This window comes from Tenrec ecaudatus, chromosome 7, assembly GCF_050624435.1.
Source record: "Tenrec ecaudatus isolate mTenEca1 chromosome 7, mTenEca1.hap1, whole genome shotgun sequence".
Lineage (NCBI taxonomy): Eukaryota > Metazoa > Chordata > Mammalia > Afrosoricida > Tenrecidae > Tenrec > Tenrec ecaudatus.
The window spans coordinates 90898006-90925719 of NC_134536.1; the positions used below are offsets into that span (position 1 = coordinate 90898006).

Genomic DNA, 27714 nt, shown 5'->3' on the forward strand with positions numbered 1-27714 from the left:
AATAATTAGGGAAGGAGAAACAAATTAGAGAAAGTCTATAAAACATACAGACTATGTTAGAGTAACTGTACTGTGTGAAGTCTCAATGACTCAAACTCACCACCATCGAGTCCATCCCAACTCTTAGGCTAGAAATGCCCCTGTGGGTTTCTGAGACTATAACTCTACGAGAGTAGAAAGTCTTTGTCCTGTGGGGCAGCTGGTGGTTTCGAACGGATGACCCTGTGGTTAGCCCAAGGCATAACCACTACGCTAGCAGGGCTCCTGTTGTGTTAACTAGTATTTTCTACTTTTATGTCTAGGTTCTAATATACATTGCAACGAGTACACAGAACTCGGGCAATATTTACAATGAAAGGGGTTCTTAAGGAAATGAAGATGTTTTCATGCGAACGAGAAAGGCTCACAGTAGAGTTGTTCATCAGGACATGTTACAAGTTCTTTCAGGGCTGACAGTGTCCCAAAGGACATACCACTCTCCTGTAAGCCTCAACTCGAAGGCCTTCAGCTCAAGCCTTGGGGGTCAGCAAGCCCAGTTCCCTGAATTAGTGCCCACAGGCACCCCACTCCCAGCAAGCCTCAGTCCAAAGGCACCCCTCTCTGCTTCTGCAGGCCCGCAAGCCTAGCTCCCCCAATTAAGTTCCCAAAGGCACCCACTCCACAAACCACCCTCTTGCCGAAGCACTCAGCCTTACTTGTTCTGTGGGCGGGGCAGTCCAGTTTCATGCTGATTCTGCTGCTTCTCCTGTGATATCATAGCTGTTTTCTGGGTCCAGGATGCGCACTGCTCAGGAATCTCAGGTCCAGAGGACATGTTCCTCCCTTAGCTCTTGCTAGTAATGAGATCCACCTCCTGCTTCGCAGAGGGCTCATTTTATATGCAGCAGGATGGCATTCCGGGGAACTGTTCAGGGACTCACAGTCCCATGCAGGGAAAGGTCTTGGATTCGGAGGTTTGGGTGGAAGCAGTAGTTCCCTACCCTGCAGCAACACACAGGTATGGCCACCACTCACGAGCACTCCTCACGAGAGTTACTGTCTCCGTGGGGCATGAACGGTTTTACCTTTTCGCATTAGTGTGCTGTTTCTGTGCATCCTTTTGAAGCTTCTTGCAGTGTTTAAGTTTGGACACATACAGGAATGGGTAGTCGGTGCATGCTATGAGGAGTTTGCCCAGGAGAGGCAGGCTGGTGGCTGTCAGCTTCAGTCCTTAGTATCAGATTCTTCATGAGAAGGCAGAGATCTGATTTTTCATGTGTATTTTCCTACTTTTAATATTTTGGCCAAGGACTAACAAATTTTAAAATAATGAGCAAAATAAACTATTTGGAGCCTCTTTGTGGTCTGATTTAAACATTTTTACATCAGCTGCCTGCCTTCCACCAGGGTTCAGCACCTTTTATTGTTTCAATATTTTAGTAGTGGTTTTCTCATATTTTTAGGCAGGATTATATCTTAAATTGCATTCAACAGTATTATCTCAATTCCTTGCCATTCTTAAGAGCTCCTAAATCCCAGAAGATATTCCTTCTATTTGATCTTTGTCTCTTTTTCTAGTGATTATTCTTTGTTCTCACACGTCAGAGTTGGCTTTGCTTTTTTTTAGCAGTGTTTCTAGCCCAGCTCTGGTGCTAGGATTAGGCTTCGCCAGTGAACATTAGCCATTGACTCCCTCTGACTCAACCCTGGCCCCGTGTAATCTGAGAAAACCTGGCTCTACCAGGGCTTCTAGTGGCTGGCTGTTGAGTAATAGTGATCAGGCCTTTCTTCCAAGGTGCCTCTGAGTGGACTCGAACTTCCAACACTTTGGCTAGCCACTAGCATGTTAACTGTCTTAGAAATCTAAAACTGATCCCTATGTCCCTTCACCTTCTGTTAAAGCCAGCGGTTGGCAAGTTATGACCCCAGAAATAGATTTAAGCTGCCATCTATTTTTTGTTTCCTGAGCATATTATTGTGGTTTGAGTCAATATTTATAAAGCAAAACCGTTTCCCATTCTACAGGTTGTAAAGTTTGTTTCCAGACATGAGTTTCAATCTTCTCTGTCTAACAGCACCCTTCCCATCTCCTCCTTGGGGGCATTCCTGTTCACCTCTTTCCTGCCTTGGGTCTGTGTGGGTCAGCGTTCTGAGGAGCACACTCCTGACAGGGGGTTCTGCTCGTCGCTCTCAAGGGTGTTTGGTATATGGCTGAGGGGTGACGTCTTAGAGTGGGGACAGTTCAAGATTTCCAGGATGTCTGAGGGTTGTCATCTCTGGGGCTGCCAGATAGTTTGAAGAAGCATGGTTCTAGGCCGTCCTTAATCACTTCTAATTGTCTGTGACTGCTGTCATATGACATAGTTGTATAGTTGGGAAAAAAAAACCCTATAGCCTGAAAACCTTATGTACTCTGGGCCTTTATAAAAAAAATCTTGTAAGCCAGCTCTAGGCCATTCTCCACATCATAATGAAAACTGAGTTTCTAAAACACATTTGTCACTTTCCCACTGGTAGTCCTAAGCCCCCCCCCCCCCCCCCATTTCTTACCCTTATTGAGCTCTTGACTCTGCTTCCCGAGTCCCTGGGTGACTCAGAAGGGCTATCTCACTGCTCATCACATGCCTGGTGGCTCAAGTTCCAGTGGTGCCTTGGAAGGAAGTCTGGTCTCTAATTCTAAAACAATCGGCCACTGGAACCCTGGGACATAGTGTTACTGTGCACCCACGGGGACCGGGCTGTTGTGGTTTGGGGTGCCGCCTCAGCACACTCCCACACCACTGACCACACTGTATGCTCAGTCATTGCCTACTTCTCTTCCACGAGACTAAGCGTAGGCAGGTTCTGAGCCCTTTTGCATTTCTGAGACAACAGGTAGGTAACAGGTAGACAGAGTGTGCTGACCGAGTCATTGTCACTGGTGGTTCACATTTGCGTCTGTTATAGGTACCTGTCTATTGTGCTAAAACTGGGGTGAAGCACCTGCACCACAAGGCTCAAGAGTTTGACATTGGAATTTATTTTGAAGCAAATGGCCATGGCACAGTGAGTTCTTCTAAACAGTCACGACTGCGGCTTCAGTGTTAGTCCTGGGGGGGGGGTCATCTGTATTTGAGTTGTGATCGGTAAGTCTCCTTTCATGAAATGATTGAGATTGTAGTTCATCTTATCCTTGTTATGAAATTCTCATTTAGATAGAATATTCACGACTATACCCATTTACCTTTATTAATTTTATAAGATGCACTTAACTTTCTTACAACCAGACTGTCTACATGTTATTTATAATATTTTTCTTCAACTGGCCATAGGTGGGAAAAACAGTTGTGATGTAGCAGTATTGGAAAGTTTCATAATTGTTATAAGCTAATAAAACTATGCTTAATAATAAGCACATGAAGTTTTATGACTATGCAGAGAATTTTCTAAAAATATATTTAATGACAATATAATTAACATAGTATGTAATATTTTAAAGGATATATGGTTCCCTGGGTTTTATTATACTCAAAGTTCTTTAAACAATGCTTCTATGCCTTGTTTTCTAAGTGGATTTGAGCTGTCCAACAAAAAACTGAATCTAAGCCAGATGGTATCCTATTCAGACATTGTCCCGCTGGAGGCCATAAATCTAAGAGGAAATTAAGTTCTTAAAAAATGCAATTAAAATCCTTTCAATGATCCAATCTCAGGGGCTGATGATGTTTTCAGAGTCCTGGACCATTCAGTCTGAGTTCTCTGCCCCCTCATGTGAGTGAGTAGGTGTGGCCATGTGCTCTTGAAACTGCTCCAAACAAGGGGCATCCCGGCACCGTGGTTTCCCATACATTCCTTTCAAACATCTTTTTCATCTAGTAGTTCAGCATAATATGAGGGTGCCAAAAAGTCAGTGGACAGATCAATAAATAATGAAAATTTTCTATGAATCTTTTGAAGCTCCATCTCACATGCTTTCTCTAGTATTAGACATATTTGAGAGCAATAAAACACGGACAAGGAATTCCAAACTGATGTAGGAACCATTTGCCATAATTAGTAAATATGATGAGCTCTTTTCCTAGCTTCAATCCTTTAAAAAATTAGGTCAATAAACTATTAGTTGCAATGAATGACACATGTCACAGTAAAATTAATGCAGTGAGGCTTGGTTGCACAGACAGCACTGATGCCTCAGCTGGGTGAGGAGCAAACAGTGAATTTATTTTGTGTTCTCTCCTTTTGCCTTGTGCAATCAATGGTTTGAACTTTAGGTTTCTAGGTAGATTAAAACTGGTTATTTGTGTGTGTGTGTAGGGGAAAGAACTAGTATTCTCTTGAGTTACATTTATTAATTTCATACTTCATAACGTTGCCATTTCCCCCTTTAGTTTTTTTATATTCATGTTTCAAAAGTGGTTTAGGTAGAATGCTAGTCCTTAACAATTGGGGCTTGGAGGGTGGTGATGTGTTTACTTTCATTGCAGGTATTATTTAGTAAAGGTGCTGAAATGAAGATAAGACACCGAGCCCAGGAACTGGAAGGTAACCAACGGAAAGCTGCTCAGATTCTTGAAAACATTATTGACCTGTTTAACCAGGTAAGAGCTGATGGCGTGGTGGTGGATGCTGGGTCGCCGCTGTGGCGCTTTCCTTACAACAGTTTCATATGCTGTTGAGAATTGTGCTGAAATTATGTCACAAAATATTGATACTTCACTCCCTCCTGTTTATGGTGAAATATTTCAAGTGCACCGATTCCATTGAGATTCATTTAAAACTATTGTGTAGGGATTAGAATGCGGTCGGCAATGGATAAGCAAAGTTAAATAGGGCAGGAAAAATGGAGCTGATATTTGACTAACTTCTACATATCATGCGTGTCTTGCAGTAACAATGAAAAGCGTTTATTCAATAAAGTTTTATAAATGAACAGACAAAAGCTTAGGATTAGTAAGTGTATCTTATGGCAAAACTTTACTTCTCTACTGTTCGTGATGTCGTATCTCTAGTCTCTGAAAGGGAGCTTACTCCCGGAATAGAGTGAGCGTGTTGGAGACCTGACACCCATCCTGAATGCATTTTGCAGGTGGATGCTGAAGGCACGAACCAGCTCCAGTATCATCTGCACTGTTACCGTCCATGCATGACTTTCAGCACTACACCCACACTGATTATCCCAACACACAAATCCAGTCGTGCTTCATGGAGTTGACTCCATGAGCACAGTACCCTATGGATTGCTAAGACAGACCATTTACAATCAAGATTTGCTTGTGTTCTGAGAGTGGTTTCTTCTGTTTTCCCATCTGATAGACAATTGGTGATGCTATTTCTGACATGCTGGTGATTGAAGCGATTTTAGCTTTAAAAGGCATGACTATACAACAGTGGGATGCTCTCTATACAGATATTCCAAACAGACAACTCAAAGTCAAGGTATGAGAGATTCTTAAATGACTTCTAAACCTGTATTGCAAACCTCACTATATAAAAATCGTCCCAGCCGAGACATGCTTCAGGCTCTTTAGACGCATAGACATGTAGAAAACAGCCCACTGAACTTGACTGGCTCATGGGGTTGCCTCAAAAATGGTAGTCACTGTAACGGCACCTGGCTATTTCTTCACAGTAAAAAAGCAGAACAACTAAGAGTAGTGGGACATTAAGTTTACTTAACAATTGTGTGACTAAAAATAGCTTTATTTTGGAAAAGTTAAGACAGAACAGATAGTGAACCCTCAACTCTTCCTCAAACTCTCCCCACTTGTGAAGTCAGTCTTTGGCGCTTTGTCCTCTGCCTACATCACCCTGGCCTCGCGGAGTATCCGTGAGGCTAGAAGTGGATCTGTGGGCACAATAGAAAAAAAAAAATCTGTGAAGGCATTTAAGAAAAATGCTGTTCTCTTCGGGCTTATCCTAGTTTATACATCCACCAGACTTGGTGAGTTCTCAGAAATACTATCTGATTGTTCAGATAAGCTTTTGGCATGTTTTGAGAACCCATGGCACAGAGGAAAACATTCCAAATCAACACGGTGGTAATCAATGCTGAGATTATTCATCTTTTTGTTAAATAAGTTTGTAATAGACCAAAGAAACAAATTACACAAGTGTCAGTTAACCAAGGTTTTCATGGAATCTCATGCTCTGTTCACCCTGATAATTCACAGTGTTGTACTCTGTGTCATACGTTGTGTTCAAATGAAAGGTCTCTGCGGGGTGGGAGTGTAATGAAAATACTTGTGCTCTAGGTTGCAGACAGGCAAGTTATTAGTACCACCGATGCGGAAAGACGGGCACTTACACCCCCAGGACTGCAGGATGTAATCAATGGTCTGGTGAAGAAGTACAGACTTTCCCGGGCTTTTGTCCGGCCCTCTGGAACGGAAGATGTAGTTCGAGTGTATGCAGAAGCAGATTCTCAAGTAAGCTGTGATCGTTCTATTGAAAAAAAAAGTCTGTGCAGTGACAAGGAGACTAAATATGGGGGGGGGGCAGAGAAAATATTATCTAATTAAACCGAGACTACATAGTTAGACTCACTTATTCCTGCTAAAGTTAGAAAAATAGGTAATATGTAGATGGATACAGGCTGAGCTTCCGAATGTGAAGGTTATTATCTATGACTTTGAAAACAGTCAACATTTCTTCCCTCTTGTCTCTTAACACTGTTACCAAGAATATAAGGTTAAGTACGATAGCTGGGGCAAAGGAGAGTGGTAGTCCGGTTCTGGAATGCAGGAATGAATCCCGGTGATGACAAATGGAATGAGAACGAGTAGTACAATCAGCATGACCTAGGAGCTTCCCTTAGGAGAAGTCGAACGGCCTTGGACTTTGTTACCAAAACCCTCCCCCTCCCCAGGTTTCCACGTGGCAGACGTGACTCTGTCCTAATCTCCTGTCCTGTGCTTTGCAGGAAAGTGCAGACAACCTTGCACGTGAAGTTAGCCTGGCCGTCTTTCAGCTGGCTGGAGGAGTTGAGGAAAGACCCCAACCAAGTTTCTGAAGACAATTTTATGTTCCTGAGATACTGGATATTTTTAATGTTATTTTTCTAGATCTGCGTCTTTAAAACACTACTAGAATAATTCATTAGACATAGGTAAGCCTTATACTTAAGTTCAGTTTTTAAGAGCAAAACAAAAACTTACCTCAAATTTGACTTAAGTATTGGATCCAATCATTAACTTTACAGGTGTGTATGGAAGAATTCATGAGAGTCGCTAGAAAATAAAAGCTCATTTAACTCCTGGCAATTTTTTCCTGCCATTACGGTTAACTGAACGTTGTCCTGCAATAGTCACCACCTGTGAACGTAGCCGAATCTTTAGGATGATTGCGGAAGACTTACCTATTGGATTACCACCACCAGGGCTTCATTTATGCGGTGGCACGGCCCTTTTTTACCACTCTTGGTGAAATACGTGGACGGAAATTGGTGGAATCGTATTGTTCTGATGATAGAACATTGTTAATAATGGAAAGAAAAATACCCCATTGGTTTAAATTAAACAAATCCTGAGACCAGTAGAAAAAATGTGCAGTGTGTATTTTGCAGGTTTATGACAACTTAGGACAATAAAACAATGGGCTATGTATATATATATGTATGTATATATAGATAGATCTCTCAGGCCACATTCAGACATTTGCTCTTATTTACACATATTTAAATTAAATACAACCCGAAGTATGTTTTGTTACATATAAAACAAACTACAGCTCAGCGCAGTGTTTCAATCATTCACATTTAGGTAAATGGAGTCACTGCGGTGCTCACGTTTTTATCATCCCTTCCAGAAAATCCTTCTCTACCATTGCTTCTATTTTTTGCCTGGCTCTGCTGGAAAATGGTTTCTGGTTCTCCAGTTTCATGTCCTTAGTAGGGAAGGCATTTGAGTAGAGGACGGGGCTCCCTGAGTGTCCTGCGCAGCGACTCGTGACTTTGCTGTTGAAGACTTGGCTGAGGACGTTGAAGAACGGCAGGAGCTGCTCGATACTACGCACAGCGCACACGGTGAGCAGCAAGTGCCCCGGCTCCCAACCCAACGTTCGCCCGGCGGTGTCCTCCTCCAGGTTCTTCTGCAAAAACAGACATTTGTTAACAACAGATGAGGAAGTACATTGGAAACTGCCAGCAAGTCAGTATTGGCTCAGTACTAGTCATAGCTAAAAAGGAATGTCAATGACAACATCTAAGTGTACCCTCCAGCCCCGTTAGTCACCATCTCCAGCTAGGCTGCACGGGTTAGCTCAGCCAAAATGGTGGTGGAGTGGCACCGAGATAATGAAAGACGATCGTTTGTGTTGTGCTTTGCTTGTACTCAAAAAGCTCCCACAGTTCTAGGCCACTAAGCAACTAAAGCAGCAGCTACGAAGGGACGTTACACTATTAGTAAGTAGACCACTTCCCACAGGATGACAGCAGGGCTGACACGAGCACTTCATGTTGGCTTTTTAGCACAAGGAAAGGACTTCGCCGTGGAGCACCTGCTGCTGTAGTGTTGGCTGAAGCAGAGAACTTGGACCTGGTGTCAAGCTCCGGTTAGTGTCCTGGCACTGCCATTTGTTCTCTGGTATCTTTGAGCAAGATACGGACAGGTTCTTAAGAACACAGGAAACTCCAAGGTAGAGACCTTGGAATAGTCGAATGAGAATGCATATGAAACTGTCAACTAAATATGAATGCATATTGAGAGGCTACTTTAAGAAGCCATCCAAACTACATAAGCGGACTGCACTGAGGCAGAATCACCAATAGCAAAGGAACTGGGAGGGTAAAGAGCCAGCCAGCAGGATTACCATCTGTCAGATTTCTAACCAAATGCTGAGTTTGCCTTCTAAGGCCAGGTGTTGCTGAGATGTTTAGTATTTGACATCACTAGTTTCCTAGCGGAGAAAACAAAGGCAAAAGTGTACTGTGCATACTGGGGTTTATTTGCTTGCAGAAGGATCCAGGAGACACCAAAAGACTATCAATTTCCTTAGCCAAAAAAATCAAGGTATGATTGTTGCAGCTGCTTAACTCCAGCTAAGGTTATAGAATTTACAAAACAGCCTTCCTTTCCTGAGAGCCTGGGGGCTGCCTTTACCACCACTGTCTACCATTACTCAAATCCCGGGCCCGCTTGAGGGGTGGGGAGAGGGGCTTCAAAAAGTTTGTGGAAAAATAGAAATTAAAATTGTGGTTATACCACCCCTTGTTCCCCTAAATCAAATGATGTAAATGGTAATCAGCAGGCGCTGGATTATTAGCTAGGTGATTGGCAATTCACAACCCACCCAGAGGTCCCTTAGAAGACAGGCCTGGGCTACCGGGCAGGTCCACTCTGCACACTGGGAACCAGCTCTGATGTAATTGAACAATAAGCAGGGACACAGAGAACATGGTGAATGAATAATACACTTGAACAACAATGGGACTTGTACTAAGCCCTCAATCAGTTGGTCTTACTTTGAACTCTACCTCCCCCTCAACAGAAAAAAATCAGACATGCGCCATGCAAGACATTTCTCTCTCGCCTTGACGGCTCTGCCCTTGAAAAGGGCTTCCTCCCTGTTTTACCTCCTCACACCTGTTAACATCCAGACCTGGGTTTGTGCCTCAGTGTCTGGTCCAGATTTACAGCATTTGCCGCTGTATCACAAGCATCAAAAAGCCCCCCTCACCTGATGCTTGGCCATCTCCAATCCCTCCACAATCTCTGTCTTAAAGTCCTCCTCCTTGTCCTGTGGAAGGAAAGAGGAGAACTCATAGCCTTTATTCCAGGGAGAGTATGCCTGGCCGTGAAGGCCTTGTTTAAAGTGACTTGGATGGGGCATGGTTTCTAACCACAGCGGTCTTATGCTGTGAGGCAGGGGGTAGATGCCAAGTTTTCTGGATAGTCACATCTAAGTGCCAAGGACCGAGACATTCTGTCCTAGGGACCTGTGCCCAGCTTTCGCCCTCAGCTCGGCCCGCTCATTCGGCCCCTGACCAAGTGGCATTTTAAATTGAGCTCCCCTTGTCCGTCAGGCAGTCTCAGTGCTTTCTTCCATTCTGCTGCTGTCTTTCGTGGGATGTGGCTCTAAGCCGCATCCCGAATGACTCCAAAAGACGGGGAGATTTCTGAGCACTCAAAGCACATACTACAAACCAGGGCTCACAAAACAGCCAGGTGACCCTACAATTCTACTTATTGAAACTTATAAATGCCAGAGAAAACATGACAAAGATTTGTTAAGAAAGGCCTACTGATGGGCAAAGACACTTTAATTAGATTAGCCCACTTCATACTAACATTTAAGGTACAAAAAACATATATATTTTTTATCCTTTACATTTTGGAGTACTACTGTCACGTGCTTGACTGCTAGTTAAAAGCCCGGGGTTTGAATCCATTAGCTGCTCAGAGGCAAAAGAGGGGACAGTCTGCTGTAAGCGTTGGGTAGCTCGGAGCTGGAAGTGACTGAATAGCCATGCAGGTTTGGTATAAAGTAGTGTACCTCACCAAGACACCCAGTCGGTCCCTGAAACCATCGATAATACCAAACCCTGCGCACTGTTTTGTTCTATACTACCTACCTGTGAAGTTTAAATTATACATTAGGCACCAAATTAAAAAGCCTACTACCATCAAGTCAGTTCTGACTCAGGCAACCCTATATAGAATTTCTGAGGCTTTGGAAATCTTTACAGGGACAGCCTCATTTTTCTCACACTAAATTAGGCACAGATTAACAGAAACTAAGCAGGCAAGTAGTGTGTATAACATGTATATACAGGACAAAGGGATATTCGTGGGGAATGGGTGACAGCGTGAGATTTCACCGCGCTACTCCTAACATGTTCTGGCTCTGGCTGACTGCAACACTGCGGAAGCTGGGGGGGAGTGGACCCACACGTGGTGAGAGGGACTCTTGTACCTTGCAGGGTAATGTTTTCAGTAAATTCGATACTTTTGAGTCCTTCACTGCGCCTTTCTAGTGGAGAGGTTAATCTAGTGTTTCTACAATAAATCCTGATCAGTGTTTTTTTAACAGGAACTCTGCGTGTCTCGTAGCTCTGGCAAGTACTGTTCTGTGAGAAACGTCAATGTATTCAGGTCAGAATAAAGTGAAAAACAATGACTTATAAAATGCATTTCACAGATTTTACTTCACACTGATAAACCAATTGTTAATGATTATGTCTTTGATTTTTTATGAACTATCACTGCCAAATTTTTAAAAAGCAAAACAAAATCTCTTAACTCATTGAAATCGGATTTGTTCTAAAAATCCCTAGCATTTATTTTCGCCAATCAACCCTTATCTTGCTGTTTCTCATCACAGCATTTAAAGAGGAACCTCAGGTATACTAATACACACTTGTTGGTGTGGACAGTTTTTGAGGACGATCATGTCAAGTGCTTAGGTAATTTCAAGGGGAAGCATTTTAAAGCAGATGGCAGCAATCTATTTCTCTGTTTTAAAAGATAAGTCATAAAAATAATTGTAAAGTAAAATTTAGTTTGGGGTAGGAGGTGGCATACAAATCGATCACACCATTTTCACACTGCCCATGTGAAGTTTTATGTCAAAATGTTAGAAAAACAAGTTAGAGAATGTGAAAATATGGCCATTATCTATACACAGAAGTGGCTATTCAGAAGTACATGAAAATTACAAATATTTTTTATTAATAAAGGCAGATGAAGCTCCTAAATGTCATAAGGCTAATTATTAAATATAAAACCTATTGTATCCACTGAGTACCTCAGGTATACTCAGCTTTCAAACATTTTTTCTCTCTCAAAAGGCAAGCACCAGTGTGCAAAGCTTCCTGGTCAGACTGAAAGTGACCCGTGGGAAGCTGTCCAACAGCAGGGTTGGAGCTGAGCTGCTTTAAAGGAGTACATGGTTACACAGATGGGAATTACTTCCCATTCACAGGTTATTTTTAGACTTATGATAAACAAATGTCCTTTTTAAATGCACTGTTTTTCTTTTAGTATCTGGAAATATTTGGATCATGGACATTAATTCTCAAAGCTGGTAAATTTTTCCAAAATAGTTCAACTTGATAGCATGCTTCGGTTTCCCATTAAGTGTTTAATAAGAGCCTGACCAATATACAGGTAATTACAAAAAATAAGACAAAATGTAATAAATACCTTTGCCCTTTTCCGAAGGAGTTTTGCTAATCGTACCACATAAGGTTTGAATTCTCGCTGATGCATGCCCTGCCTTCTAACTTCCAATCCTGAATCATCAGAGGCTTCTGGAATAAAGGCCCATCGGTACCTGTGCATAGAGGAATACAAATAACCCTGTCAGGCTGGCTTTGTGCTATCTGGGTGAAGCTGCATCTTAGGTCATGGCCCCACAGCACTGCCACCTGGGCATGTGTTCCTAAACCTAAGTCTTTTCATCAAATAATAAACCAGTATTAACTGCCCCATAGGGACGGAGTTAGTAAATGAACATTGTAAATGTCTTAAAAAGTGCTTATCACCACATAGCATATGTTCTCAGTGTATGGGAGCCAATCCCCCCCCCCCCCCCATGAGCACAAAGCAAAGGCTCCAAACTACAAAGGAGGCTTAAAATAATTTGTGTAAAAGGGTGGTTTTCCCTGAACTTTCTGAAGCCCTCCACATAAGTTTCCTTCACCATTAGTTAATAGGCAAAAATATGTTTTAAAATCATTTTAATGGGGGCTTGTACAACTCATAATAATCCATATATATACATCAATTGTGTCAAGCACATCTGTACATTTGTTTCCCTCATCATTCTCAAAACATTTTCTTTCACTTGAGCCTTTGGTATCAGCTCCTCATTTTTCCCTACCCCCCCCTCCCCTCACGAACCCTTATTAACTCTCCCTACTACTGACAATCTGATCAAACCTTAATCCTCCAACACATATAGAATAAAGGAGGAATTTCAGATGGTGCTATTAACTGTTTCGATCATGTTGTACAGCCATAACCATTGCTAAACTCTTGCCGTTACATGCGAGTGAATCAGATGCACAATCAAAGCGGAAATTTTTGCTCATGAAGGACATGAGGTTAAAGCTTCTTTTTGTGAGGTTAGGGCACAAAATTTTTTACCCTATTTTCTCCCTTATGTATATAATATACCTTGATGGATATTATCTTTGACAGAGAATAAACTCATTCTGGTTCCTGTCATAGAACATAAAAAGTCAATGCCCAGGCATATGTTCTTCCTAGAGGGCACAAGAGTGTATTCGTAAAGGTAAGCATCCTGGTGAGCTTTGAACATTTTCCTACAATTTTTCTTAGAATCCCTTTGTGGACACTAAAATTCATCAAGCAATAGATAGTTTCTAAATAGAAGGGAGCCCCCCAACCACCACCAAGAACAGGAATGAATTGATACAGCTCTTAACATTCAGTTGAATGAAAATTTTAAGCATGTCCAAACATAGCAAAGTCCAAATTCTGATAGATTACTTTATTACTTAGTATACATTTAAAAAATTGTAATTACATATTATACTAATAAACTTTTATTTAGTAAATTCCCCAATTTGAATATTTTAAGCATAAGGGAAAATACTACTTTCCTCAGTTTTTTTCCCTATTCTGTTCTGCCATCACCAGAGGTCAGTTTACTATCATCTTAAAGAAAATATCCTCGATCCCAGTTGTGACCATTTCCAGACCTTATTCCACACTGTATAGCCAAAGTAAGCTTTCTAAAATGTAAGCCCGATAATGCCACTTTCTTCCTGGAAAAGCTCCACTATCTTCTGGTCCTTAGGATAAAATTCAAATTTGTCATTGTAGCCTATAAGATCTTACAGGATTTAGGCTTTCTCTAGCCTCTTCTCTCACTCTGTTCTGCTTTTGCAACACGAGCTTTTGGCATTTCAGACATACTAGGTCAATGCATGCCTCTGTAAGCATACATAGGCCCCTCTTCCCTCCCTTCTCCAACACTTATTCTCTGAAAACCTGTGCGGAGGCCTGGGGCTCTGCTGCACGAGAGCCTCATAGCAGCACTCTGCACACGCCAGTATATTGTGCAGTATTTAACTGGACATCCTCGCATCACTACAGCCAGTACTCAATTGGTTTTAATAGGCACCAAAATATTTCCAATAACTGCTGCCCCATCCTATCAAAATGGTTACATTACAATAAAAATTTCAATATCTCAACTTATATAAAGAACTTAAAAAATCAGTCTTGAACGTCAAGCAAATGAACTTAAAAAAATTAAACTTGCTTTTACTTACATCTGAAACTGAGGAAGATTTTCGGAGGGCAATGCCAGAGCCAAATCCAGAAATTTGCAAGCGGCGAGATAGAGGTTTAACCAGCGCTGGCTGTTATAGGATGTAGAAAAGCCATTACCTCCAGTATAGGTTGTCTCCAGACCAGCCACAGAGGGGCCTGAAGCCCTACAAGCAGGAGAAGTGTTGTCAGTAGATATATCCATTTATTCAAAGATAATTACTGGGAAGTCCAGTTAAAATATTCTAATAATTTTGATATAGCATGAAGTGCTAAACATGGTCTTGATTAAATTAATCTTGCTATTCTCAAACTTTTAGAGTATAAAAATAGTACACACAGACAATTGGACACCCCTTACAGAAGGGTTGCAGGTAGGAGATGAGCTAGTCAGGATTCAGGGTAGCAACAATGAAACATAACTTTTCCTCTAGTTCCTAAATGCTTCCTCCCACTATTATTGTAATCCTGATTCTATTTTACAAATCCAGCTAGACCACAGGATGTACACTGGTACAGATGGGAACTAGAAACAGGGAATCCTACACATGATCCCTTCAGGACCAGTGCTGAGAGTGGTGATACTGGGAGGGTCGGTAGAAAGGGGGAACCGATTACAAGGATCTACATAGAACCCCCTCCCTGGGTGAAGGACAATAGAAAAACGGGTAAAGGCAGACATCGGACAGTGTAAGTTATGACAAAATAATTTATAAATTATCAAGGGTTCCTGAGGGAGGGAAGGGTGGGGAATAAATGAGCTGATACCAAGGGCTCTAGTGCAAAACAAATTGTTTTCAGAATGATGATGCAACAAATGTACAAATGTACTTGACACAATAGAAGTACAAAAGCAGTACATAATAAATGATATCAAACTAGCATCTAAGGACAATGCTGTACTACCCAGAAACCCACTACTATTGTTTTCTACTGCAAGGAAGAGGGAAAACTTTGAAAATAAAAGCTGTTATTAATTCCAAAGATTAACTTTTTTCCCTGCCATAACAGTTTTATTTCATTAAATAATTACACATTTTTCTAGCAACAATAGTTTTCTTTTATATCTTTAAAAAAATCATTTTATTGGGGGCTCATATAACTCTTATCAAAATCCATTGTGTAAAGCACATTTGTACATTTGTTGCCCTCATCATTCTCAATGTTTGCTCTCCACTTAAGCCCTTGGTATCAGTTCATTTTTCCCTCTCCCTCTCTGCTCCCCCCTCCCTCATAAACCCTTGATAATTTATACATTATTTTATCATGTCTTACACTGTCCGACATCTCCCTTCACCCACTTTTCTGTTCTGTGTCCCCAGAGAAGAGTTTATATGTAGATTCTTATAATAGATTCCCCCTTTCTATCCCCATCTTCCCTCCACCCTCTGGTATGGACACTCACCACTGGTCCTGAAGGGATTATACTGGATTCCCTGTGATTCAGGTTCCTATTACATTTATAATTACAAAAACAATGTATAGGCTACATTTTCATGATCTTTTAAATAATATTTAGTTTCTGAAAGTAAAGCTGCAGTTAGCAACATTGCTTTGAGTAAGTACTTGAGTGGAGGTCCTATGTCCAGCTGCTGCCTTAACAATAAACCTAAAAATATATGCATGTAGATCTATTTCCCCACCATCCTATATACATATATTTACGTATGCACATGCCTGTATTTAGACCTCTATAAATGACCTTTGCTTTCTAGTTGTTTCTTTTATTTCCTTTTACTTTCCTCCTGTCCCACTATCATGCTCAGCCTTCGTTTGGGTTTTAGTAATTTCTCTCGGTTACATTGCCCTTGCTGAATGAATCCCTACCAGGCCTCTCACACCCTACTTGCCACTAATTTTGGATCACTTGTTCCCTTGTCCCTTGATGCTAGCAATGAGAAAGAATAAAATATATTCAAGAAAAACCATCTTAGATAAAATTTCTAATTTGTATATTCAGTTGTATTAAAATTATTGTTCATAACTTTTGTTAGTTTATGGATTATTCTGTATAAAACTTCCTGCTTATTAAAAATCATTTACATGTGTCCACAGTCTTTACAAAATGCAAAATTATATTAAACTGGGACCTTCTGGAAAATAGAGTCATAGGGGCACTTTGCTTAGAGGGCACTTGCCAAATAGGTTTTGCTGTATATTGCAGTATTTCATTTCAGGGAACAGACCTTACAAAAACTTCACTTGGAGCTGAATTAAGACTCTGTTTTATAATCTTGAACTAAATCTGTAGCTAAAGGTCAAAGGTGCCAATAGTTTAGTCCAGCCTTAAATTCTTAATGAGTAAATAAAACTACACTGTAATCAAACATGATAAAGTAGATAATAAACCACTAAATATTTAAAGTATACAGACAGAGCTATACTAGATGTTAAGGAATATTTTGGGGTGATTTTTCGACGTTGAAACTGAAATGAATTACATATTACCGTGAAATATCTTCATCAGCAGTGAGTTCTTGTTCCATCAGTAAAAACACCTGTACCTGGAAACCACAGAATGGAAATGGTTACTTCAACCCACTCAAGTTATCGCTACACTGTTTTTATAATTACAAAAACAACGTATCGCCTACATTTTCATGATCTTTTAAATAATACTTAGTTTCTGAAAGTAACGCTGCAGTTAGCAACATAACCTCTCTCTCATTTGGCAGAGATCTGCTCTGGAATAGAGCCATGATTAACGATAACACACAGATAGTGGAGAGATTGGAGAAATCACAAATGGTAGGTTTGAAGAGGTCAAACCCCTCCTCCCCCATCCTTCCAGTCATTCAGATCCAAGTGCCCTGATATGGTTGGAGGGGGGGGATGGGTGCTACAGGTGGGTTGGGAATATTTGGTTGTTTGGGAGGCATGAAGTCTATGTGAAAGCCTCTGAAGCAGGCTTTGCTGCTAAGCACTTCAAGAGTGAGTACACGCCTTATGTCCGAAGTCTATCGAACATCTAGGCAAGCCATCTCTTCTCACCCTGGAGGTGCTACTGCAGATGGGAAGCAGTCCCGGCACCCATGGAAAAGTTACACCTTGATGTGGAAGAGACAGCAAACAAATGAGAGCTAGTCATTTGCAACGGGAACTGGAGATCAAGGCTGCTTGCTGGCAGTTTCAGCAGTGTGGGATGGACTCTGACGTGGTTGAGCATTTTCAACTGCAAAAACTAGCGTTCAGTTCTCTTCCAACATTATTTTTTGTCCAGGAAGTATAACATAAATGATTATGTTATTTCATAATGTAGATTTGTAGCCTAAGTGAATTCAAGTAAACTCACAAGTTCTGTAATCATGGTGGGCCAGAGCGAGGTCAGGTGTTGTGGAGACATTCTTAAAAGCAGCACTCTGAAAAACAGGAACACTTGGGAGTGAAGGGTCGGCACCTGGGGTAAACGAAGACTCTCCACCAATCTCTCTGTAAGAAATGCGGCCGCAGCTTTAGCACCAAGTTTGCATCATTATGACATAAACCTTTTCTATATTATCTAGCCTGGTGCTCCTCGGCTTATTTTTAGTAAACAACCTTATTTTTAAAAAATTACAACCTGATGAAGATGGATACTTGCAACATATATAATCAAAATAAATAGGAATGTAAAATTATAGACACAAAGACAAAATATAAACATCATTTTCTCAGAATAACATTGTGTTAAATGTATACAGTTTAAAGTGCTTGTTGTAGACTTCCATATTCATGATAAGATGGGGAAAAACGAACACTGCTCAGGGGACTACATTTTGACGAACAGTAACCAGGTCAACTTAAAATAAATGTACAAAGCAAAAATACTGTGTGCACGCCATATATTTGACATTAAACAGTAAGAAGTAAGAAAAAAGGTAAACGTCTTCTGGGAGAAAAGTGATCTCATGAGAGAAACGTCAACTGTTTTCAAAGTCCAGCCGCCGAGGCTGAAGCTACCCAAGCACTCACGCAGCAAAGAATGTTGTTTTGCGGGGAACTAGTCTGCTCTGGGCAGTTTGCTTTTCCCATTGTGGAGCTACGGGTGACATGGCCGATTATAAATCCTGTAATCTTTCTGCATACAAAGAGTCACCAAAATCTTTTGAAAATGATCAAAAAACACTACCGTATATACTTGTGTATAAGCCAAGTTTTTAGCGCATTTTAATGCAGTTCTGGTCAAATTAGGTGATATTCGAGTTGGCTTATACTTGTGTATATATGGTAAATAGCAACCCCCACCCCAACTACTCATCTAGCCAAAATCTAAGGCTCGCCTTATCTTTTGATTCTGTCCTTAAGGGTAAAAACCCGTCTACAATAAGAAAATGTTAACATCCAACTGCAGCAAAACACTGTATACCTCCATCCTCAAACACGAATTCCTGCGGCCACAATTAGGCAAGTTTTTAAAAGCTCTAGACCAGTGGTTCTCGACCTCCCTAATGCCGCCACCCTTTTAATGTGGCTGTGGCGACTCACTCTCCAACCATAAAATTACTTTCATTGCTACTTCATAATTGTAATTTTGCTACTGTTATGAATCGGGTGACCCCTGTGTGACCCACAGGTTGAGAACTGCGGCTCTCTACCCTATCAATACTGGTGATCGGTTTACTGGTTTATAGGTACTCGGGCAAAGGATCTATATTTGATGTTACTTCATTCCAACTTAAAGCTTAAGGAAAGTAGTCTCCAAAGGAACAGAAAATAAAAAGGTTTTCGTGATTTACCTTGTATATCTGGAAGATATTTCTGATACTGGTCAATTTCACTGCTGAAGATAGCAAATGCTAGTCTTTTGAGCAGCATGGCCCTCTGTTCTAGCTCCACATCCCGGTTTGCAAAAAGATTTAGCGAGCTGCTCTGCGCCACTGCTACGCGAGCTACAATAAAAAGGAAGGGAGTGAAAGACTACAGCAGATAGCCACGGGGATGCGATGAGAGCATTGTGGCGGCGTGCTGAGCCGCTGCCCCCTGACTCCTTACAGACTTCAAATAGGGCTGCAAGGTCCTCAGAAAGATGCAGACAAGCCTTCACCACCACCACGTCTCCTGGAGATCTCCTGAGAGCTGAAGAGGGAACTGCAGGCGCGCCTGGTTTTCATTAGGCTTCACTTCATTGTGCCTCTAACACACTGACGCTCAGTGGTGATCCTGCATCAAGCAAGTCTATGGGCGTCATTTCTGTCCCCAGGAATCCTTACTCTTACGTAATAATAATTACTATGTTTGCTGTATCTTACACAGTCCAAGGTATCCATTCACCTACAATTCTGTTATTTGTTCCCGGTGAGTGGGATTATACAGTCATTTTTGCTATCGGTCCCGGTCCCACCCCCACCCTCTCCCCCCATAATTCCAGGGAATGGTCACTCCCCTTACTATTTCTGATTGGTTTATTTATCTGGGATTTCATTCAATGATCTTCATTACATGAATGAATATACACAGGTCTAACAAGATTAATGAGGTAAAACTGGGACCCTAATAATAAGGGGAGGCAATATTAAAGAACCAAAGCAGGGGTCTTCAAATTATGGCCCGGAGCCGATGTGCCCCCCTCCCCCCCGGGTGTTTTTGCCTCTCTTGCCTGTCCTGCTTAGCAGCCGACTTGTCCAGTGTGCATAGGACTTTGTTCATACGTTTTTTTTAAAAAATAGTCCGGTCCCCCAAAGGTCTGCGGGACCGTGAACTGGCCCCCGTTTAAAAAGTTCGAGGACCCCTGAATTAGAGGGTAGTTACGTGTTTCCTCAGTGCTACACTGTACCCTGGATATATCTTCCCTCCTATTGGCCCTTCTGTGAGGGACTGACCAATTATCATATAGGTGGGTTTTGGGTCTCCACTTTAGTCCACGCTTGTCAATTTGATTGTTTGTTTTTGAACTTATATCTATTCCCATCAACACCTTGGTCACACAGGCTGGTGTGCTTCTTCCATGTGTGGGCTTTGTTGCTCGTGATAGCTGGGCACTATCAGCTTTCTTCACCACATTTGCTTATGCACCCATTTTGTCTTCAGTGATCGTGTCAGGAAGGTGAGCATCATACATTATCTGGGAATTTCTTTCAACTGTGTACTCATTTCGTGTTGTCACATTTTGATCATCCTCACAATTTTTCATACTTTGTAATATTGTTATCGCAAACTTAACTGACTCAAGTATAGAATAAACATAAATTTTATACGCACTTGAAAACCAAAAAATGTGTGTGCCTTGCTTTACTGTGGTATTCACTTTGCTGCCAGGGCATGGAACCACACCCAGAGCATCTATCTCCAAGGTGCGCAAATACCAGAGGAAGCCACATCCCCTCCAACAGTTAAACCCAACCCACAGCCCCAGAGTCACCTCCGACTCACAGGGACCCTGTCTCGAGGGTTTCTATGAATCTTCAGGGAGTGGCCCAAGGCTTGGCTCACAGCATCACCTGGTACCATCTCCTGAACCCTCCTCCTCTGCAGACAACTCACGTTCCCCACAGGATTCCCGCTACTCAGCAAGTTAAACTCTCGTTACTCTCTACTATATACCTATGTACCTCAGGCCCACCTCAAATTCCCTGCTCAGAAAATAACGTGCTCTTCAGTTAATATCGTATATATTCACGTATAAACCGAGTTTTCCAGCACATTTTTAATGTAGTTTTTGTGGTATAATTAGGTACCTCGGCTGATATTCAGGTCGGCTTATACTCAAGTCTATACTGTGAGTGAGTGAGCGAGTGAGTGAGTGAGTGAAAGAGAAAGAAATCTTTCTGTTACTGATTTTTATAAATGAGGACCCAGAGGTCCTATGACACAGTGGGGAGGGGGCAAATGTTTGAGACCGAAAGGCCAATTCTGTCCCTCACAACATTTTGAAAATGATTTAAGAGCCATAAATATATTTTTACAAACAAATGGAATCATCTGAAAAGTATCCTGTAACATTGTTCAATTTTACCTCACCCACATGTGCACCCCGAAAGGGCCGCATATGGCTGATGAGTGGTGGCTCGCCAACCCCCGGCCCTATGACACTTTGGCGACAGAGGAGCCCCAAGTTGCTCTGAAGTAAAAGGACTGGCCAACACCAGCACATGTAAGTCAGAGGATGAAGGGGTAGGAATTAGGGTAAAGAAAGACAATGTCTAACTTGGGTTCAAGTATTGCAAATATTAAAACCATTTAATATATCATATTCCTAAAACCTCATTGCTTTAAAAGTACTTTCTTACAAATCTGGCTAGATTGGAGAACACACATCGGTACAGATAAGAGCTCTTGACACATGGAACTCAGGAAAGATAAAAACCCTCGGGAATAGTAGTGGGAGTAGGATATCATGAGGGGACGGGAATTGGCATGGAGGGGGAAGGGGGAGAAAAGGGGAACCCATCATAAGACTGGATGTATAGCCATCCCCCACCCCAGAAGGAGACTAGTAGCAGACATGTAGGTAAAAGGAGACAATGGGCAGTGTAAGACACAAAATAATAAAAACAATAAATAATTGATCAATGATTCACGGGGGGGGGGGGGGGGGGGGGGAAGAGCTGATACCAAGGGCTCAAGTAAAAAATGTTTTGGAAAAGATGATGGCAACATATGTACAAATATGCTTGATCCAATTGATGTATGGAATGTTATAAGAGCTGTAAGGTCCCCCAATAAGATGATAAACAAACTAACTAACTAAATAAATAAAATAAAAGTACTTTCTAGCCTGGTCTGGCCCACCCTGCTTCATCAACATGGTCTTGCTGGTTGTTCCTGGAATTTGTCAGGCTTGTTCCCAATTCAGGGCCTTTCTATTTCTAATTTTGGGGTTCTATATCTGGAAAACTCTGACCCCAGTCCTTTTCATGGCTAGCTTCTCAATTTCAGTTCAAATATGAGTCCATTAAAGAGGTCTTTTAAGACTTATCGAAAGTGGTCGTGGTACTGATTTTCTCTGGTCAAAATCACGTATTATTTTATCTCCATCATAGTTTCCCCTGAGATAATCATATTTGTTTAACGTGAGTATGGTTCCTTTTCATACATATTTGTTGTATGCATGGAATTTTAACCTTTTCAACAACACCGTGGAGCAGGCAAAAAAGACAACACATTTCTCTTATTCCAGATGAAGAAACAGAACTTAAAACAAAATCTTACAGACTGATAACAATTTCATTGTTATATACCGTAAGTCCATTTAGTAACTCTCAAACTTAAAATAAAAATTAAGAAAATTTTGCTCCCATGTGAAAATACAGAGAAAGTTCACATATGTATGAAATCAGCCCAGTGCAGAAGGGTGAAAAGTGTCGCTTACAAAGACATGAACGGAACTCCAGAGTTAGAAAGCACTTTGTAATGGGTCAAATCCAATGACCCTTCCTTGCCCTTCTACTTGTCAGTCCTTCATTAAATAGTGATTGATTGTGTGTCTCATCAGAAGGTCAAGGCCCTGGTAGCATAGTGGCGGTGAGTTGGGCAAGGTTAGCAGCAGGAACATGCTTGGAGACCATGGGAGAAAGGCAAGGCTTTCCACCCTGTAAAGCTTTATAGTCAGAAACCGACAGAGGCAGGTCTAGTCTGTCCTAAGAGTCGCTCTGAGGTAGAATAGTCTTGTTGGCTGTGAATTTCAGTTGAATATGAGGGTAAGGTAGAAAAAAATTGCTTTTATATCAATTTATTAAATATCAAAATATGAAGCTACTGCATATTTTGGCATATTGTCCATCTGGATCTACGCACTTCTGAAGACAATGTTTTCCATCTTTCTAATACTGTCCTGAGGCTTTTTGCTTTATACTACGTCCATATGGCAGCATGGCTTCCACAGAGACTTCAGTCCTGTTCTATGGTCTCTGAATCTGGGAAAGGGGCAAGATTAGGGTTATAGGATGGATGAAGTTAGCTTTAACAATGACATTTTTGGAGTCAGCTCTTGCTATCCTCAAAAGATGAGCAGGAACATTGTAACAATGGAAATAAAAATTCCTCAGTGGGACTTTCCTGGCCCTTATTTTCCCCTCACCAATGTAGTTTTCAATTTTCTTAAACCTTCTTCAGAATAAGCTCTGTGATCATCCCGTGTCCTTGGAGACATCTACCAAGATTAACCCCCCACCTTGGAAAGTTGCCATGACCTTCTGAAGTGCTCCCTCCGTCTGGAATTTAACTCGTCCAGCAGCTGTCCTTGGAGCTGTGTACCTCACAGGTCAGACAGTCTAGCCATTCCACCATCCTAAGAGCCATGCGCTCACAACATCAATCAATCTCAGATCCTTCTCTTCTCGTCTTCCTTTTTAGCTCTTTATCCCCCACCACTCCACCCCCAACTTCCCCTGCCATGACCCTAGGTAATTATTAACCCACTTACTGTCTCTCATAGATTTACCTATCTGGATTTCACATACAGAAAATCGAAAACACAAACAAGAAAAACAACCAAAAAAACCCAGAAAAACTTCAATAAAAAGAAAGTATGAAAAACTGAACCAACTTTGAAATGAGTCACGTGATAAAGTGCTGCCCTGTAACCGACTATGCCTGCCAGAAGGCGCCGTGGGCAGGATGGAATGATGCAGAGCTGCACCCACGTCCGGAAGCAAAGAGACAACGGCGAGGGACTGCTTAGGAACAGCAGTGTCTTCCTCTGTGTGTGCCTGCAGTCACTATGGATCCCGACTGACTCGAGGGCACCTGAAAACAATACATCTTCCACAGGTGATTTCCCAACGCGCTCTGGCGAGCTAGCGAGCCGCTTCAGATGCTGGGTTTTGTTTAGAGGGTTTCTTTCATTCGAAGCTTCATCCATGTGCAGACCCTGCGAGTGGATGTTGGGCTTCTACTCATTTGTAGTTTTCTACAAACCAGTTACTCAGAATTTAAACTCTGATACCATTCCTTCCTTCAAATTTGGATTTTATTATTTATAATCCTTGGATTTTAGAGGGTGGTATGCTTTTTTCCCAGGGGACTAGTTTATACTTCACTTAGATAGCCGCTTGTTTGAGGACAAGCCTTTCATGATCCCAGACGCTATGCTTTTGAATAACCAGCAACACCTGGTTTCTTTACCGTACTTTGCTACGGCGCCCATACCCTTAGTGATGTCTTCAGAAGGGTTAGTATTGAGTAGAGTCGTGTCATAAGAATTGTTTTTAGACTGTTTAGAATTAAGTGTGAGCCCTAAATAGATTCATATATCTATGGTTTATACATGTCTCTGGTTCACATTAGTATTATCACTTTATGATAGAGAAATGTATAAATCATTACCCTGGGGCATAAGGTGAATCTATTGATAGTGTCATTGATTTAGCAAGTAATATAGAATTTAAAACAGTTGAAAAAAGGAAATTATACATGTTTAGGCTGGCTTTTTGGACCGCAATACTTGAACTGCTGACTTATACAGATTAAGTGGCTAGACACTATTCCCATGAGCAACAGGGGCTGCTGACAGGGCAAAACTTTAGACAACCCTCACGCACAGAGGCAGACTCTGCCGACCAGATGGATCCATGTCATAAGAAAGCAGGGAGAACATTAAAATGGTTAATAAATGGTAGTTCTGGACAATCATCCATTAGGCACACTTAAAGGCAGAAATCTGAGAGACTGTTGACATTTTTTTCTTTTACAGGGCACTGGAGGGTAATGTTTATATCTCCACAGGGAAAGAGGAATCAGACTTCAACCCAGTGCTCCAAGAAATGACTACAACATATCAGCATGAAAAAGGGAACCAACAGAGGTCTGAAGGGCAGGGTGAATCCCAACTATGTGGACAGCCCCACCCCCAACCCAGCTCCCTGCAGAAGAATTCACTTCAGAGGACAGCACTGAAGCTACTGCTGATGGATATGTCTGAAGAGAGCACACAGGAGCAAATGAAGAGGGAGAAAGAGAGTAGAGCACATCCTGGCCCACTAAGCCCTGAGGACAATATTCTTGCTCAGAGCAGCCAATGCACATTGAGGACCATAAGGCCAGCCCCACTACGAGACAAGACATCCCTCACTGACCCATAGTGCTATGGGGGACAACACTGGAGACACAGTGCAGGAATTGTGCCCGATCTGACCCCACCCCACCACACCGAGGTGAAACACTAAGGGCGTGCAACAGAACAGCAAGGGGCACAGAGCAACGAAATCCTTAAGGAATATCAAAATGGGGCAGGGCGTGGCACCCCATCAGACTCCACCAGAAAACACTCCTAAAGGTCAATAAATAGACCTTGAACTAAATATAGGCTTTTCTTGTTTTTTTTCTCCATGGTTTTTGTTGTTGTTTTGTTTTCTTTGGCTGCTTTGTTTTCCTCTGTCTTGTTTTTTGTGCATATTATTATCTATGCAGGTCTATCTAGATAAGATAGACGGGATAAAAAATCTGGAGGAGAAAACAATGGGACTGATGGTTCCAGGGGAAGAAGGGAGAGGTGGAGGCAGAGGAAAGGAAGTGGTGTTAACAAACCCAGGGACAAGAGAAAAACAAGTGATGTAAAATGGATGGAGAGGAGGGTGTAGGAAGCCTGGTAGGACTTGATCAAGGGTAATGTATGTAACCTAGAGGAATTACTGAAGCCCAAATGAAGGCTAAACATGATAGTGGCACAAGATGTAAATTTAAAAAAGGAGAGGAAAGAAGTAGGAGGCAAAGGGCATTTATAGAGGTCTAAAAACAGGCATGTACATATGTAAATATATTTATATATGATTGGGAAATAAGATCGATGTACATATGTATAGGTTTAGTATTAAGGGAGCAGATGGACATTGGGCCTCTACCTAAGTACTCCCTCCATACAAGAACACTTTGTTCTGTTAACCTACCATTCCATAATGTTCACCTTCCCAACACCATTACTGAAGACAAAGCAAGTGCATAAGCAAATATGGTGAAGAAAGCTGATGGTGCAGGCTATCAAAAGATACAGCGCCTGGGGTTTTAAAAGGCTTGAAGATAAACAAGCGGCCACCTGAAAAGCAACAAAGCCCACATGGAAGAAGCAAACCAGCCTGTGATCACAGTGTGTGGATAGGATCAGGTATCAGAAATCAAAGAACAAAAATTCCTATCATTGTGAATGAGGGGGAGAGTGAGTGGAGACGAGCCAGTCAAAATGCTGTATATCACCGATGAAACACAGAACTTTCTTCTAGTTTTTTTTTCCTCTAGTTCTTTAATGCTTCTTTCCCTCTTCCCTGCCCCAACCCCCACCCCCACCCGCGCCCCACTATCATGATCCCTTACAAAACTGGCTAGACCCAAAGAGGCACACTGGTACAGATAAGAGCTGGAAACACAGGGAATCCAGGACAGATAAACCCCTCAGGCCCAATAATGAGAGTAGCGATACCAAGAGGGTAAAAGTAAGTTGAGGTAGAAAGGGGAAACTGATCACAAGAATCTACATATATCCCCCTTCCTGGACATACACAATAGAAAAGTGGGTGGAGGGAGCCGTTGGACAATGTAAAATATGACGAAATAATAATTTATAAATTATCAATGGTTCATGGGGATGGGGGTGGGGAAAGAGGGGGAAAATGAGCTGATACCAAGGGCTCAAGTAGAAAATGCTTTGAAAATGGTGATGGTAACAAATGTGCTTGACACAATGGATGTATGAGTGGATTGTGATGAGTTGTATGAGCCCCCAATAAAATTTTTAAAAATAATACATTTTTTTTTCTTTTAAAGGCACCCGAATATGATTAATACTGGTGTGCTACTGTGAGAACTGTCCGAAGCATCCACTGATCACAGAAACATATTTACATATGCCTTCTTTGTAATAAACCCAAATATAAATGAACTAGAACCCTAGTAACAATACCACCTGACTTATAGTGTGTACAAGGTATTATGCTGGCAAAACACAGTTAAAGTTAGACATGAATCTTTCTTTCCACCATTTATCCTTAAGCTTTGTTAGGCTTAAGTATAACTTGACAAGAAGCTAATCGAATCATCTCCAGCAAAAAAGCAAAGTAGACAGTAATAATCAATTGTCCATAGGAAAAACACTATTTGGGTTCTTATCTTACAATACTCACTCATCAAGTCTCTAAATGTTGTCTTATCATGTGTCATCAAATTATCCATAATTGCTCTCCAACTGAAAGAAACAAGGATTCCTGTAAGTAAGATTTTAGTGTTGGTGGTGTTACTAGTAAAGAAAAAAAATTCGAAATAACAGTGAGTTCAACAGACTTTTGGAGATGCAGGATCCTGTTAAATAAAATCAAGACAACAACTTACTGATTAACACATGACGCATCCATCTGAAAGAAACTGGGATCCATAAAGAGGTCAAAGGCTTCTTTTTTCCAGGCTCTCCTCGTGTACTGATATCCACTAAGACTGCTAAGCAGCTGAACACAGGCTCGATAACTCGCGGCATTATGTGCACTAGAAGGGAAAAGATAACTCACCTTAACTTGCATATTAGCATTTTAGTCATATCAAGTTACATGTAGGTGTCTGCTTTATGCAAAACAATGACAAGAAAAAAATGTTGAAGGCACCAAGATGAAATCTTATCTAAATA

At 41.5% G+C, this 27714-nt stretch overlaps 2 protein-coding genes across 5 annotated transcripts in view; one reads left to right on the forward strand and one right to left on the reverse strand.

Moving 5' to 3' along the window:
- PGM3 (phosphoglucomutase 3) overlaps positions 1 to 7498 on the forward strand; it is a 39852-nt gene extending 32354 nt beyond the window's left edge. Inside the window, exons 9-13 of the mRNA XM_075554831.1 lie at positions 2926 to 3024; positions 4443 to 4556; positions 5272 to 5394; positions 6210 to 6383; positions 6878 to 7498. Coding sequence (XP_075410946.1) covers positions 2926 to 3024; positions 4443 to 4556; positions 5272 to 5394; positions 6210 to 6383; positions 6878 to 6967 — 600 coding nt within the window. The 3' untranslated portion in view covers positions 6968 to 7498. The remainder of the gene's footprint in view (positions 1 to 2925; positions 3025 to 4442; positions 4557 to 5271; positions 5395 to 6209; positions 6384 to 6877) is intronic.
- Positions 7472 to 27714, reverse strand: part of DOP1A (DOP1 leucine zipper like protein A) — a 97251-nt gene continuing 77008 nt past the window's right edge. For 2 of the 4 annotated variants that reach the window (XM_075554827.1, XM_075554828.1), the window contains 9 exons: positions 27426 to 27575; positions 27221 to 27282; positions 18908 to 19060; positions 17485 to 17621; positions 16641 to 16696; positions 14195 to 14359; positions 12096 to 12225; positions 9631 to 9690; positions 7473 to 8043 (listed from right to left, as the gene is read on the reverse strand). In XM_075554827.1, the coding sequence (XP_075410942.1) occupies positions 7738 to 8043; positions 9631 to 9690; positions 12096 to 12225; positions 14195 to 14359; positions 16641 to 16696; positions 17485 to 17621; positions 18908 to 19060; positions 27221 to 27282; positions 27426 to 27575 (1219 nt within the window). In that variant the 3' untranslated portion in view covers positions 7473 to 7737. Of the gene's footprint in view, positions 8044 to 9630; positions 9691 to 12095; positions 12226 to 14194; positions 14360 to 16640; positions 16697 to 17484; positions 17622 to 18907; positions 19061 to 27220; positions 27283 to 27425; positions 27576 to 27714 lie in introns of all 4 variants that reach the window. The other 2 variants (XM_075554829.1, XM_075554830.1) reach the window with 2 other exon arrangements.